Source organism: Vulpes vulpes, chromosome 3, assembly GCF_048418805.1.
Source record: "Vulpes vulpes isolate BD-2025 chromosome 3, VulVul3, whole genome shotgun sequence".
Taxonomy (NCBI): Eukaryota; Metazoa; Chordata; class Mammalia; order Carnivora; family Canidae; genus Vulpes; species Vulpes vulpes.
The window spans coordinates 37,249,483-37,261,868 of NC_132782.1; the positions used below are offsets into that span (position 1 = coordinate 37,249,483).

Below are 12,386 nucleotides of genomic sequence, written 5' to 3' on the forward strand. Positions count from 1 at the left end.
AAATTTTATGAAAAACAGTGGCTGAGTTTTATTAAATGACCTTACAGAATCTACTGATCAATCATGTATTTTCTCCTATAAATTGTCAATTAAGTTGTATTTGTAAACTTCCAAAATATTAAACCACACACTCTTGAAAGAACCCTACTTGATGCAACAAAATCCCTACAACAATTCAAAAGGCTCTTTAGCATTGATATTGGATCCAACTGGAAACCTCATTCCCATTTCAGCTCCATAATGGTGGAGCTGAGAAATAAACTTGAATCAAACTGCGTGAGTCTAAAAGGCTCCTTCAGTCAAGAGCACTGAGTTCCATTTACTATGATCATTATGCCAGTTTAGACCTGCTATGTTTATTACTCATCCAAAGGTCACATATTCGGTTAGACTGTATTCTTACTTCTAGACTTAATTGTTAATCATTTATTTAGAATGATTGCTTCTATATCCATAATTGAAATTAATCAGTACTTTTCTTTCTTACATTATCCTTTTAAAATTTTGATATAAAGCTTATGTTAAACTTCACAAAATGAACTGGATAGCTGCCAATCTTTTTTAATTCTGCAAAGTATGACTATTACTATACATTAAGTAGTCTTTAAATACTAGAACTCAGATTTAAAATCATTTGGAATTTGCATCTTCTTCAACAGTGCATATTTACCTAATTTGTGCTATTTTTTTGGGCCATTAGAATTCTCTACTTCCTTTTGAGTCAACTTTGGCTATACTTTGCCTAGGTCCAACACATTTTCAAACTTGCTATAGAATTAAACATTTTATGTCTCTTTCATGAATGTGATTCTTTATTGATATGGTTCTATATTCAATACATCATGTAGGATTTATATGGTGTAACCCACAAATACAATAATGGGTTAACATTACAAAATATATTAATATAATGCAACAGATTAAACATCAATACTAAAACATTTTCTCAATAGAGAATAAAAGGTTAATTTGTAAGTAATATCCAAACATGATAAAGCATGTTGACATAAAGAATATACGCACACGGTCTTTAATTTGTAATGGGGATACCAAAAATACTATACTGGAGCAGGAATCATTACTGAGAAAAACAAGAGGCATTTAAGGGGTTAAAGTTAAAATTAACTACCTGCTAATATTTTGCCAGGGTTCATCCAATGTTTCCAATTTCATGCCTTATCTCAGGTCATTTCCCCTCCCTGGAAACACCATACTTTTGGAAGAAATCAAAGCTCCATCTCCAATAAAATGATAAAAGCTGTGTAATTTCTGCCAGAAAAATGCATACATGCACTAAACACAAATTTTTTTTATAAACTATCATAAGATTCACTGCCTCCATTCTACAAAATAGATTCCAGATTAAAAGCTACTGTCCTGGGGCGCCTGGGTGGCTCAGTCTATTAAGCATCTGACCTTGGCTCAGGTCATGATCTCAGGGTCCTGAGAATCAAGAACCACATCCACCTCCCCGCTCAGTGGGGAGTCTGTTTCTTCCTGCCTCTCTAATAAATAAATAAAATCGTTAAAAAAAAAAAGTCCTACAATAAAGCTCAGTATACATAATGCTCAAAAATATTAATGGAGAAATGAATAAAATAAATACTCAAGCAAATATATGAAAGAAGTTGAAGCAAGCATTCATACTGACTTATAAAAATTTGTGTAAAGGAATTGATTAAAACACGAAACAGGGGTGCCTGGGTGGCTCAGATGGTTGAGCATCCAACTCTTGATTTGAGCTCAAGTCATGATCTCAGAGTCAAGGGATTAAGCCACACAGCAGGCTCTATGCTCAGCAGGGAGTAGCTTGAGACTCTCTCTCCCTCTGCCTCTCTCCCTGCTGTCCCTCTCTCTCTCTCTAAACTAAGTAATTCTTTACAAAACAACAAAAAACATGAAACAAAATATACTTGAGTTTTAAGTATTTATTTACAAAGTTCTTACTAATACAACTGCTTTTAAAATATATAAAGAGTGACTTACTATTTAAAAATGGCAAATATGTGGCATAGAAAAAATCTAGTCAACTATTAAAGCAGATGACTGAAAATTGTTAAATGACAAAAGTTTGCATATTCTCCTACACAGATAGGAAATAAAAATGCATTTATTCATAGGAACTTGATTATTTTGTATCACTGACTATAAAAAAAACTATTGTGAAAATTAACATCAGGGTTTGAAAGATATTTTACAACAGCAAATAAATGTATTTCAATTTTACACTTAACTATGAGACCAAAATAAAAGGTAGACCATACACGTATCTACGTATCTTATAGCAGATTAGTAAAACTGATGCCAATTTTAGAATTATTTCATAGAGTATATAATAGTCCATACCACAATTTCCCCATGGTCTTACCCTTCAAAATAAAATTCCTCACACTATCAAACTAAATGAAGATTTGCTAGTGGCTAAAATCACTCAAAATATATGGACCCTGAAAAAGTTATAAGTATATACTAATACCATGTTTGCCAAAATATACATTATTTTTTAAACTCTCTGTTCTTATCTCAATTTGCAAAAATATTTTAAAACCATCTCCTTTAATTATTATTCTTGTTAATAAGAGCAAATCTTTTAAAACCCACACTCTACATTTTGAAAACTTTAGAGAATAAAATAAACTGCCACAGAATAGTTAAATAACTACTTCAAACAGCACATCTGAAACAAGTCCCCACTATTAACCAGAAATCTGTGCAGGTGTTTTATCTAGTAAGTTCTGTATTATCACTTAATTTCTTCACAAATTGAGATACACAAATAGGAATTTCCAAAACTTCATTCATGGACACTATACACAGAGAGTCACAGCAGTATTTGGTACTCACCAATATAATTTATTTACTATTATCAAGTTGCAAGGCTACTAATATGAATAACTTAAATTATTGGTCTTCGAATGAAGGATTCGAGTGAAAAGAAAAATTACATCAAAATCAATATTATTTTTACATGAATTAACTCAAAAATATGTAAGAGGTTAACCTTACTCATTCAAGAAGAAAATCAAATGACAGTTTTAGTGTTATCTATATTCTTTCCAGCTTTCACCAAGTGCTAATGACAAGTACCATTTAAGTCAGTTTCTTATTTGAACATGAAGTGTTTATAAGTTGCTTTAAATTAAGATGTTTCTTTAAGCTTCATATCAAATGAGTTGTAGATCTGCTTAAAGTATGACTTCTTCTTTCAAAGAAGGAAGGTAGGCTGATAAGGGAGGGAGATGGGATACCCTGTAAAGACAAGACAAATATTTTTATATTTAAATTTTTTCTTAAAAAACATTTTAGCATCATGCAGATTATTTTTACAACTTAATGTAACAATTTAAAAACATCTGAAAATTCTAAACTCTTTAAATAAATGAATTTAAATTAGGGGATGGGAAAAAAACACAAAAGTATTTTAGCATTCTGAAAAAAAAAAAAATGCACAGACTGGTTAATTATATATTAAGTCAACTGGGATACTGGCTTACTGGTAATAGGGTATTTCTGTGTGATATTAAAGACTGTTTCAGGTTCTTTAAAAAAAATTATAAATTAGTAAGTTTTTGTGGTAAAAAGACAAGCCCTAGTAGTTTCTTCTTAATCATAAAGCAAAATTAAGAGGAGTGAAATTACTTCATGAAAAATTGTTCTCTAAAATTAAAGGTCATATATTCCTAGAGAGTTTTTGTACTACGTGTGCAATTCATACATAGGTGTATGTGTATAATTTTGCTCCATGTAAAAACAGCAAAATATAGCACTTCTGAAGATTATTAAGTTACTAAGCTATCTATATTTGTTTCAGAGGTCAAAGTTAAATATCATCAGAATTTTCAATAATAATAAAGAAACATGCACAAGAACACCAAAAATTGAAGAATGGGTGTAAATCAAGATGAATTATAAAGAAAGCTATTATTGCTTTAACATATATGAATGTCTAACTGTAAGTAAATCTAGAGCCAACCAAGTAGCTGATTGTAAGTTCTCATCAACAATGTAGTAAAATGTAGTATTTATTTAAAGAGCTACGTTGGTAAAGTATTACCATTTAAGTGATAACAAAGATGATTTAAGAAGATAGTATAAAAGCTTAAAGTTTCTTCAAGTGAAGCGTTTATGATTTGCCATATTAAAAAGCATGAATTTTATATAAATGCCATAAATCTAAGATTAAGAATCAGATTTGGAATAAAAATCTACTTTACATCAAAATTATTACTATTCCTTAAAATGATCACTTTTATAAATAGGAAAATTTCTAATTTCTAAGTCCCCACCCACTTAATAATGATTCAGTGAAGAAAGTATACTTTCTTCTTTTCACAAACACAAATTTCAAATAGCTAATAAGCTCACATTAAACTTCACGAGGCTTGTTTCCATTACTGGTTGGCATATCTCCTAATTCTTCACAAATATCAAAGATGACTTGGATAGGACTTTTTTTGAAATTTGAAAAATCAATAGTTCCTTTTAGTATCTCTGAAAAACTAGCTCGTGAGGCAGAATGACGGATAGATCGAAACCAGGAGTTTTGAGAGCGCCCACCAGTAGAGTTTGAGCGCTGTACATAAACATGCTTAGTAAATCCAATTATATTGCTTGTGGAAACAGAATGGACAATCTGTTAGAACAGAAATAAGCAATTGAGAAGAGGACATCAATGTTTTAAAGATATTTTACATACTTATTTATGTTATCTACAAAGAAGTGACAAAAGCTACAAATAATTTTCTAAAAATTTTCTGTGAATTCCAATTACATCTATTTGAAAAGCAATGTTTATAAGAGTTACATAGGTATGTAGATGCAGGACATAAACAAGGGACAGTACTTTGGCCTTACTGTATTGTCTATTAACTCATTTTCATTTATCAAATTTCTTTGCATATATCTATATTGTCAAGCACAACTTCCCTTCCACTGGAAGGTTAATCTTCCTCCAAAATTTGTATAAACATACTCATACATTTAACTGTGTTTGAGTTAAGACTTAGACCTAACTAGCTTTTAAAAAAATAAGAGTTACTAGATGAGGTGTTACGTACCTCATCTATAAATTTCATATAACAAAAGGTAACCATTCATAAAATGCTAAACCACTTATTATATTCCAAGAATTATTCAAAGCCCTTTGCGTATGTTAACGTAATTAATCTTTACAACTACTACTTTAAATTCATCTTACTGATAGAGAAATCCAAACAGAGAGATTTTAATAACTTGCCAAAAGTCATACAGCTACCAAACAGCAGAGTCAGGATTTGAACATGTGAGTTCCAGAGTTCATGCTCTTAACCACTATTCAAATTGCTTCTCATTAGATAATCACATTGTGTATGTATGTCTGTTTAGTCCTTATTGTAACACTACAGGGTTAAGTACTATTAGCCTCTTTTTTTCTCAGCTGCAAAAATGAGGATAAGAGAAGAAACTTGCTGAAGGACACACAACTAAGAAGTGTCAATCACTTGCTTTTCTTAACCTTAGTAGGTTAGATCAATAATAATTTTGCAAAGAACAGATACATCATTCACATACTTAGTGGCAGTAATAAATGTTAGAAATGTTCCTGATATTAATTGTCTAATAATTCTGACACCACTAGGAATTTGAGTTATTCAGGAAAAATTTAAGAATATACACATATGAATTTAGAATCCACATCATTCTTTGGCTTCAGAGGTTATATTCTACTCATCATAAAAATAGTAAAAAAACAACAAAAAAAGCCCAATCTGCTGTATTATTGGAGCCAATCTCTATAAACAGAACCATCATTGTTTACATTATTAAAGTGATGAGCCTAACTGAAATTTTCTTTTCTTTTCAAGATTTTATTTATTTATTCATGAGAGACACACAGAGAGAGAGAGAGGCAGAGACACAGGCAGAGGGAGAAGCAGGCTCCAAGCAGGGAGCCTGATGTAGAACCCGATCCCGGGTCTCCAGGATCACACCCTGGGCTGAAGGTGGCGCTAAACTGCTGGGCCACCGGGGCTGCCCAAATGTTTCTTTTCTTAGAGATTTTTGAATGTACCTCAATCCCAATAAAATTTCATATCAAACTATACACCAAGTATGTATCTAGTTCATTAAGTGAAGTTTTTCTGTTACCTTTACCCAAGAGACAAAAAAAAAAAAAAAAAAAAAAAAAAGACATTAAGACTTCCATTTTGAAAAAGTTAGCAAATTCCATACCAACTCCGTAAATGCGAATAAGTCATTTAGGCCATTAGACCAAAGTCACTTACTGCTAATGATGATGTGCTAGATAGACGACTCATTACATGCTTGTCATTGCTAGAAGGACTTCTTCCCTCCACTGAGCTTTGGGATGTCATAAGGGCCCTTCGCAGAGCTCTTTTTGGAGTTTTGGAGAAAGAGAACGCTCTTGTAACCTAGAGTTAAAAAGAGTTACAATTAATTAAGCCTAGATAAATCTAACACAACTGATAAGAACATAAAGCCAAATATACATGAAGTTTTTCTACAAATAGTATATGGCAGAATTGGAATTTCTTTGGACAAAACAGTAAGAAGATGTAGTAGCACACTGTAGACTATTCCATCTTGCAATCATCAAGCACTACAGCCAAATGTGAGGAAGAAAGTAGGAAGAAAAACCTGGCCTGGGAGATCAGAAACCAGGGTTTTTATCTGATTCTGCTAAAATTTAGTTGTGAAATCTTTAATCCAAAGCCACTTGAACCTCAATTTATTTATTAAAAAAGAGAAAGAGTTCATTTGAATCATTATTTAACATGCTTATCTGGTATAATAATATACATTAAATGCTGGGAGATACAAAGATGATTAAATAATAAAGTAGATGGCCTCTCTTCAAAAGCAAAAAGAACAAAATTGCTCAAAATATTAAAATTCTAGTTCTACCTTTAAAAAGTCCCATTACATGGGGCACCTGGGTGGTTCAGTCAGTTATAAGCATCTGACTCTTAATTTCGGCTCAGGTCATGATCTCAGGGTGGTGAATTCAAGATCCACACTGGACTCCACACCCAGCACGGAGCCCATTTGAAATAAACAGCCCCATTACCAACATTCTTACATAGTCCTCAACTCTGACAAGGTAAAAAGGGAAGTGGTCTTCATCATTAGGAGACTGAAATGTACTTATGGTCAGGAGTAGACCCCAGGCAATATTTAAGATGGATGTATATGTATCTACATCTAAACCAGCACCAGGACATTCTAGTGAAGCACGGGGCATAGAAGTAGCACTAACAAGAATGGGGGGGATAACAAGTTGTTATAATTACTGCACTAAAGAATTTGCTGAACTAAAACTATTAGCTCTATGGGCCCTTTTAGAACCAAGAAAATAGCTCTGTTATACAGACCATCCTTATACTGGGGTTTATGGCAGTATTATTTTCAAATAATCTGAAAAATACATTTTGGTGATATGTTAAATAATAAGCTAAGACTCACCTTTTTTGAAGTCTTTTTTATTGCTCTAGATGCTCTACTCAATGTACTGTCCATATCTTTAGTATTTACTTCAAAGGATTCTGGATCAGCACTGTATATAAGATTCTCCTGTCAAAAACAAACAAACAAACAAACAAAAAACAACCACTTTTATATTATTTTAAAATAAATAAGTAAAAATAAAAATACACAATTGTTTCTAAAATCAAAGCTTTAAGCACATGGGAGTATATACAAATGAAACAACTCAGGTTTTTTTATATGGTTGGCATAATTTCAACTTTGAAATGTACTAATTTAAGGACAGTAAAACATGAGCATTCACTAAATGCAAAAATCATTACAAGGACTATGGACACCAAAGCAACTGAAAAAAAAAAAAAAAAACTCAAAATCTTTTTAACAACCCTAAAACCAACAAGTTGGAAATCAGTGGACATAATGCTTTAAGTATTAAGTCCACTACAAAACCAACATCAGAAACAAATTTCCTTGAGATAATCTCAAATTAAAACTTAAGACTTTTTCCTTTGTTCCTCAACTAAAATGTGATGGATTCTAAATTGGAGGTTCTGAATCTGTGATCAAGAGCTCCTAGAAGTGGCAATGGATAGAAATAAGGAGGTATGCAACCTTCCTGAAATCACATGCAAATCTCTGTGTGTGCAGAAATGCAAAGGACATTTTTCTAAGGAGTGGGCTCGTCGCTTAAGTTACATTCTAAAAGGAGTAAAAAATTTCATATAGGCCAAGAGCCACTAATGAAAATTAACCTTAAATGAGACAACTAATCTCCAAGTAATCCAAAATATCATTTGCTCAAATTATATTTGGGTTGGGCTTTTCGAAAAAAGGAGGTGAGATAAAATGTTTTTGCATACTCCTATAACCAATTTACACTTTAAATTTGTAGATCTAGGTCATGAATCACCAAGTTCCTCCACTAGTCTAGCACTATTAAGACTATCTTCCACCACTGCCATTCTGTGGCTAGAGAGAATTTTATACAACCTTGTGGATATTGGTTTTTCTGAAAATATTCTCATATGCAAAATGTAGAATATATCTGGTATACTTAACCCACAGGAGTCATAAAACAAGATAATTAATGCACAGTAGTCCTTTGAAATAAAATGTTAAACGCCCTTATAAACAAATAGTCTTAAATATTATACTCTACAATTATAAATGGTTGCTTTGGCTCTTCACCACTGACATCACATAGACAGGCTTGGTTTTGCCAAAGCTTCTTAAAACAAGCAAATCCGTCATGTCTGCGCTAGACCTTGTCTTTCCACCTCATCCATTAGCTAAAAATGACTCAGTTGCTTACTAATCCCAATCAGATAATAGTACTTAAAATCATCAGTAACTTTTTAAAATGTTATAATGTTTTTTCCTGAGTCAAAAAAAAAAAAAAAAATCACTTCCATTATAGAAAATTTGGAAGAAAAATTTAAAAATAAAATAAAATTACCCACAAGTGTCCTATTTACTATTTACATTTAAACATACTTCCTACACATATTTTTATATGCATAATTCTTTTATTTTAACAAAATTAGAATGGTTTTATTCAGTTTTATCTTATATTTTTCAATTAGCTGTGTATTATGGCTCTTTTCCATATCACTTGAAGGAATTCCTATATTAAGGAATGATAAATGTCTCTTCTGATTATATGAGAATTAATGTTATCATTTCATTATTTTTTAACACAAAGTGCCTCTATTTCCTTTTTGTTAAGAAGTAAATATAACATCAAAAAAATACTTAGGAATGAACAATCAAAGAGATGAAAGACATAAACTGCAAACTATAACATGTCATTGCTGAAAGGAATTTAAAAAGGGAGGAATAAGTGGAAAAACACCCTGTCCTCATGAATTGAAAGATTTAACATTAACATGTCAATACTACACAAAGCAATCTACAGATTCAATGAAATCCTTATCAAAATCCCAATGATTTTTTTGCAAAGAAAAAAAAATTCATTCCAAAATTCATATGAAATCACAAGGGAGCCCAAATAGCCAAGACAATCCTGGAAAAAAAGTACAAAGTTGGAAGTCTCAAACCTCTTGGTTTATTTATTTATTTATTTAATTTTATTTTTTTTAAGCCTCTTGGTTTAAAAACCTACTACACTAAGGGGTGCCTGGGTGGCTCAGTTGGTTGAGCATCTGACTCTTGATTTCTGCTCAGGTCATGATCTTGAGTCATGGGACTGAGCCCCACATTGGGGTCATGGGATTGAGCCCTACGTTGGGCTCCTCACTCAGCAGGAGTCTGCTGGAGAAGGTCTCTCTCTCTCCCCCTCTACCTTTGCCCCTCCCCTCATCCTCCCACTTTTTCTAAAATAAATAAATCTTAAAACAAAAAACAGAAAGAAAAAAAAAACCCCAAACCTACCTACTACTATAATCAAAATGGTACTACACTGACATAAGATATAGAATATAAAAAACATAATAGAGAGCTCAGAAATAAACTCCCCTATAATGTGGTCAAATGATTTGACAAGGGCATCAAGACCATTCAATAGAAAAAGGACAGTCTTTCTAACAAATGGTCCTGGAAAAACTAGATATCTACAGGCAAAAGAATAAAGTTGGATCCTTACCTTATACCACATACAAAAATTGATCAAAATGGATCAAAGCTCTAAATAAAAGAGCTAAAACTATAAAACTCTTAGAAGACAAAAGCTTCAAGACACTGGATTTAACAGTGCTATCTTCGATATACCACAGAGGCAGAGGCAACACAAGAAAAACAGAAAAGTTAGATTTCATAAAAACTGGTAAATGTACAAAAGACACTACAAATAGAGTAGATGGCATCTACAGAATGGGATAAAAATGTAAATCATATATCTGATATATATGAGAAGAGATTAATATCCAGAACATATAGAGAATGCCTAAAACTCAACATCAAAAAACCAACCAACCGATTCAACATTCACCACTTACACCTACATTTTCTTACAGGTTTTTGAAATGGTTTCACTTTTAACTTTTGAAATCTACCTATAAGCTTATGTGGATATAAGGTTAGGATATACATCTAATTTTCCCTAAGTATAGCACCATATGTTAACAATCCTATTAAATTGTTAAAGTACTACATTTATCGTATAATAGAGTCTTATTTCAAGGACTTTTATCCTTTCCATTGTGCAGTAGTGTTCTGATCATTGTAACTTTCAAAATACAATGTAATAGCTCATAAAAGGAGTACTAATCTTTACTTTTTTATTGTTGCTTTTTCTTTAAAAATTATCTTTGGAATCCTTCTGTCAAAATCCAGAAATTTACTGAAGGATTTTATAAGAATTATAATGAGTTGACTTCGTTACGCTAGTCAGCATTTTCATTCAGGAGCGTCACAGATTTCTCTGTGAAGTATTATACAGTTTTCTTAAAATAGAAAACTCTCATTTATTTCTTACAAGACTATTTCCTAGATATATACTAAAATTTCCTAAATTTATACCAAGTTTTATTGGAAAGAGGGGTCTTTGTTCCTCATGCTTTCTAGCTGGTTACTGCCAGCATAGAGAAAAACTATTGAGGGGCATCTGGGTGGCGCAGTGGGGTAAGACTCCAACTCTTGGTTTTGGCTCAGGTCCTGATCTCAAGGTTGTTAAATCAGCCCCGTGCTGGCTCAGCAGGCAGTCTGCTTAGGACTCTCTCTCCCTCTGCCTGTATCCCCCCCTGCCCCACCCCACACTCTTTTGTACTTTCTCTCTCTAAAATAAATAAGTCTTTAAAAAAAAGTCTATTGATATGTATTTATTTTTTATTTGGCTAAACTAAACTGTCACAAGTTCTAATATTTTTTCAATTGGTTCTTGTTAGTTATCTAGACAATCACTGGCAAAATAACAGAAGAGTTAACATCTCTCGACAATCTGTGAGAAACAAAGCAGTCAAGACTGTGAGTCAAGCTCTGCCTATCCCTGAATCTCCATCATCCCCATTCACATACCCCTGCAAGGTTCTGCATTAAGATTTCCAACACTTTATTGCAGAGGGATCACATTTCCTACATTGCTGTACATATGACACCATAAACTAAGCACAGCTGTAACTTTAGTTTTATGAATTTGATTTTCTTCTCATTTCATTTTCAATTTTAGTTTCATTTGATTTCATTTCAAACTGGCTTTCATTTAATCAACACATATATATTAAAAACTTACTTGATAGAAGTTTTTTATACTCCTACAGAAGCAAATTCAGAAAAAGGATGTTTTGACACAAATATCTTTTTCTTCATGTTTTGTTTTCAAAATACAAATAATTCATCAATGTTCATTCTAAATTGATCAACCCAAGATATTTTTTAAAAACTAAACACTGAAGGGGCACCTGGGTGGTGTAGTTGGTTAAGCATCAGACTCTTGGTTTTAGCTCAGGTCATGATCTCTCAAAAAAAAAAAAAAAAAAAAAAGTAAATCTTAAAAACATCTCACGAATAGAATTATAGAGAGAAATTTACCTAGGAATACATCTAAATAAGAAATGGATATATCTACACTTTTTTTTTCTGGAAAAACAGATGAAAATATCAAAAATTGCACTGCTGAAAAAAAGACTAGTGGGGCAGGTACGTATATTTTACTGCAGGATACTTTTCTCTATTTGATTTTTTAATGTGCAAATATTATTTTTCAATTTAGAGAGTAAAACTCATAAAATGAATATAAAACTAAATCCTTAAACAGTTGCTAATAAAGAAAAGAGATTCTCAGTCTTTCTATTGCTATCTTAACTATTATTAAGCATATAATAACCTATGAACTGAAAAGAGAGCAGATGGCTTCCTGTTTTCTCTCAATGAACAAATATATTACTTCTAATTTGATTAGGGTAGATAGATATGAAGTCTTTTACATTTCTAGAAGCCCTGAGTTCAGG

At 32.1% G+C, this 12,386-nt stretch overlaps 1 protein-coding gene across 12 annotated transcripts in view; it reads right to left on the reverse strand.

The window, feature by feature from the left end:
• Positions 1 to 1,913: 1,913 nt before the first annotated feature.
• The window catches only part of ECT2 (epithelial cell transforming 2), a 69,742-nt gene continuing 59,269 nt past the window's right edge, over positions 1,914 to 12,386 (reverse strand). For 6 of the 12 annotated variants that reach the window (XM_072752199.1, XM_072752197.1, XM_072752196.1 and 3 more), the window contains 4 exons: positions 7,462 to 7,569; positions 6,264 to 6,410; positions 4,366 to 4,633; positions 1,914 to 3,249 (listed from right to left, as the gene is read on the reverse strand). In XM_072752199.1, the coding sequence (XP_072608300.1) occupies positions 4,367 to 4,633; positions 6,264 to 6,410; positions 7,462 to 7,569 (522 nt within the window). In that variant the 3' untranslated portion in view covers positions 1,914 to 3,249; position 4,366. The remainder of the gene's footprint in view (positions 3,250 to 4,365; positions 4,634 to 6,263; positions 6,411 to 7,461; positions 7,570 to 12,386) is intronic. The other 6 variants (XM_072752206.1, XM_072752202.1, XM_072752205.1 and 3 more) reach the window with 1 other exon arrangement.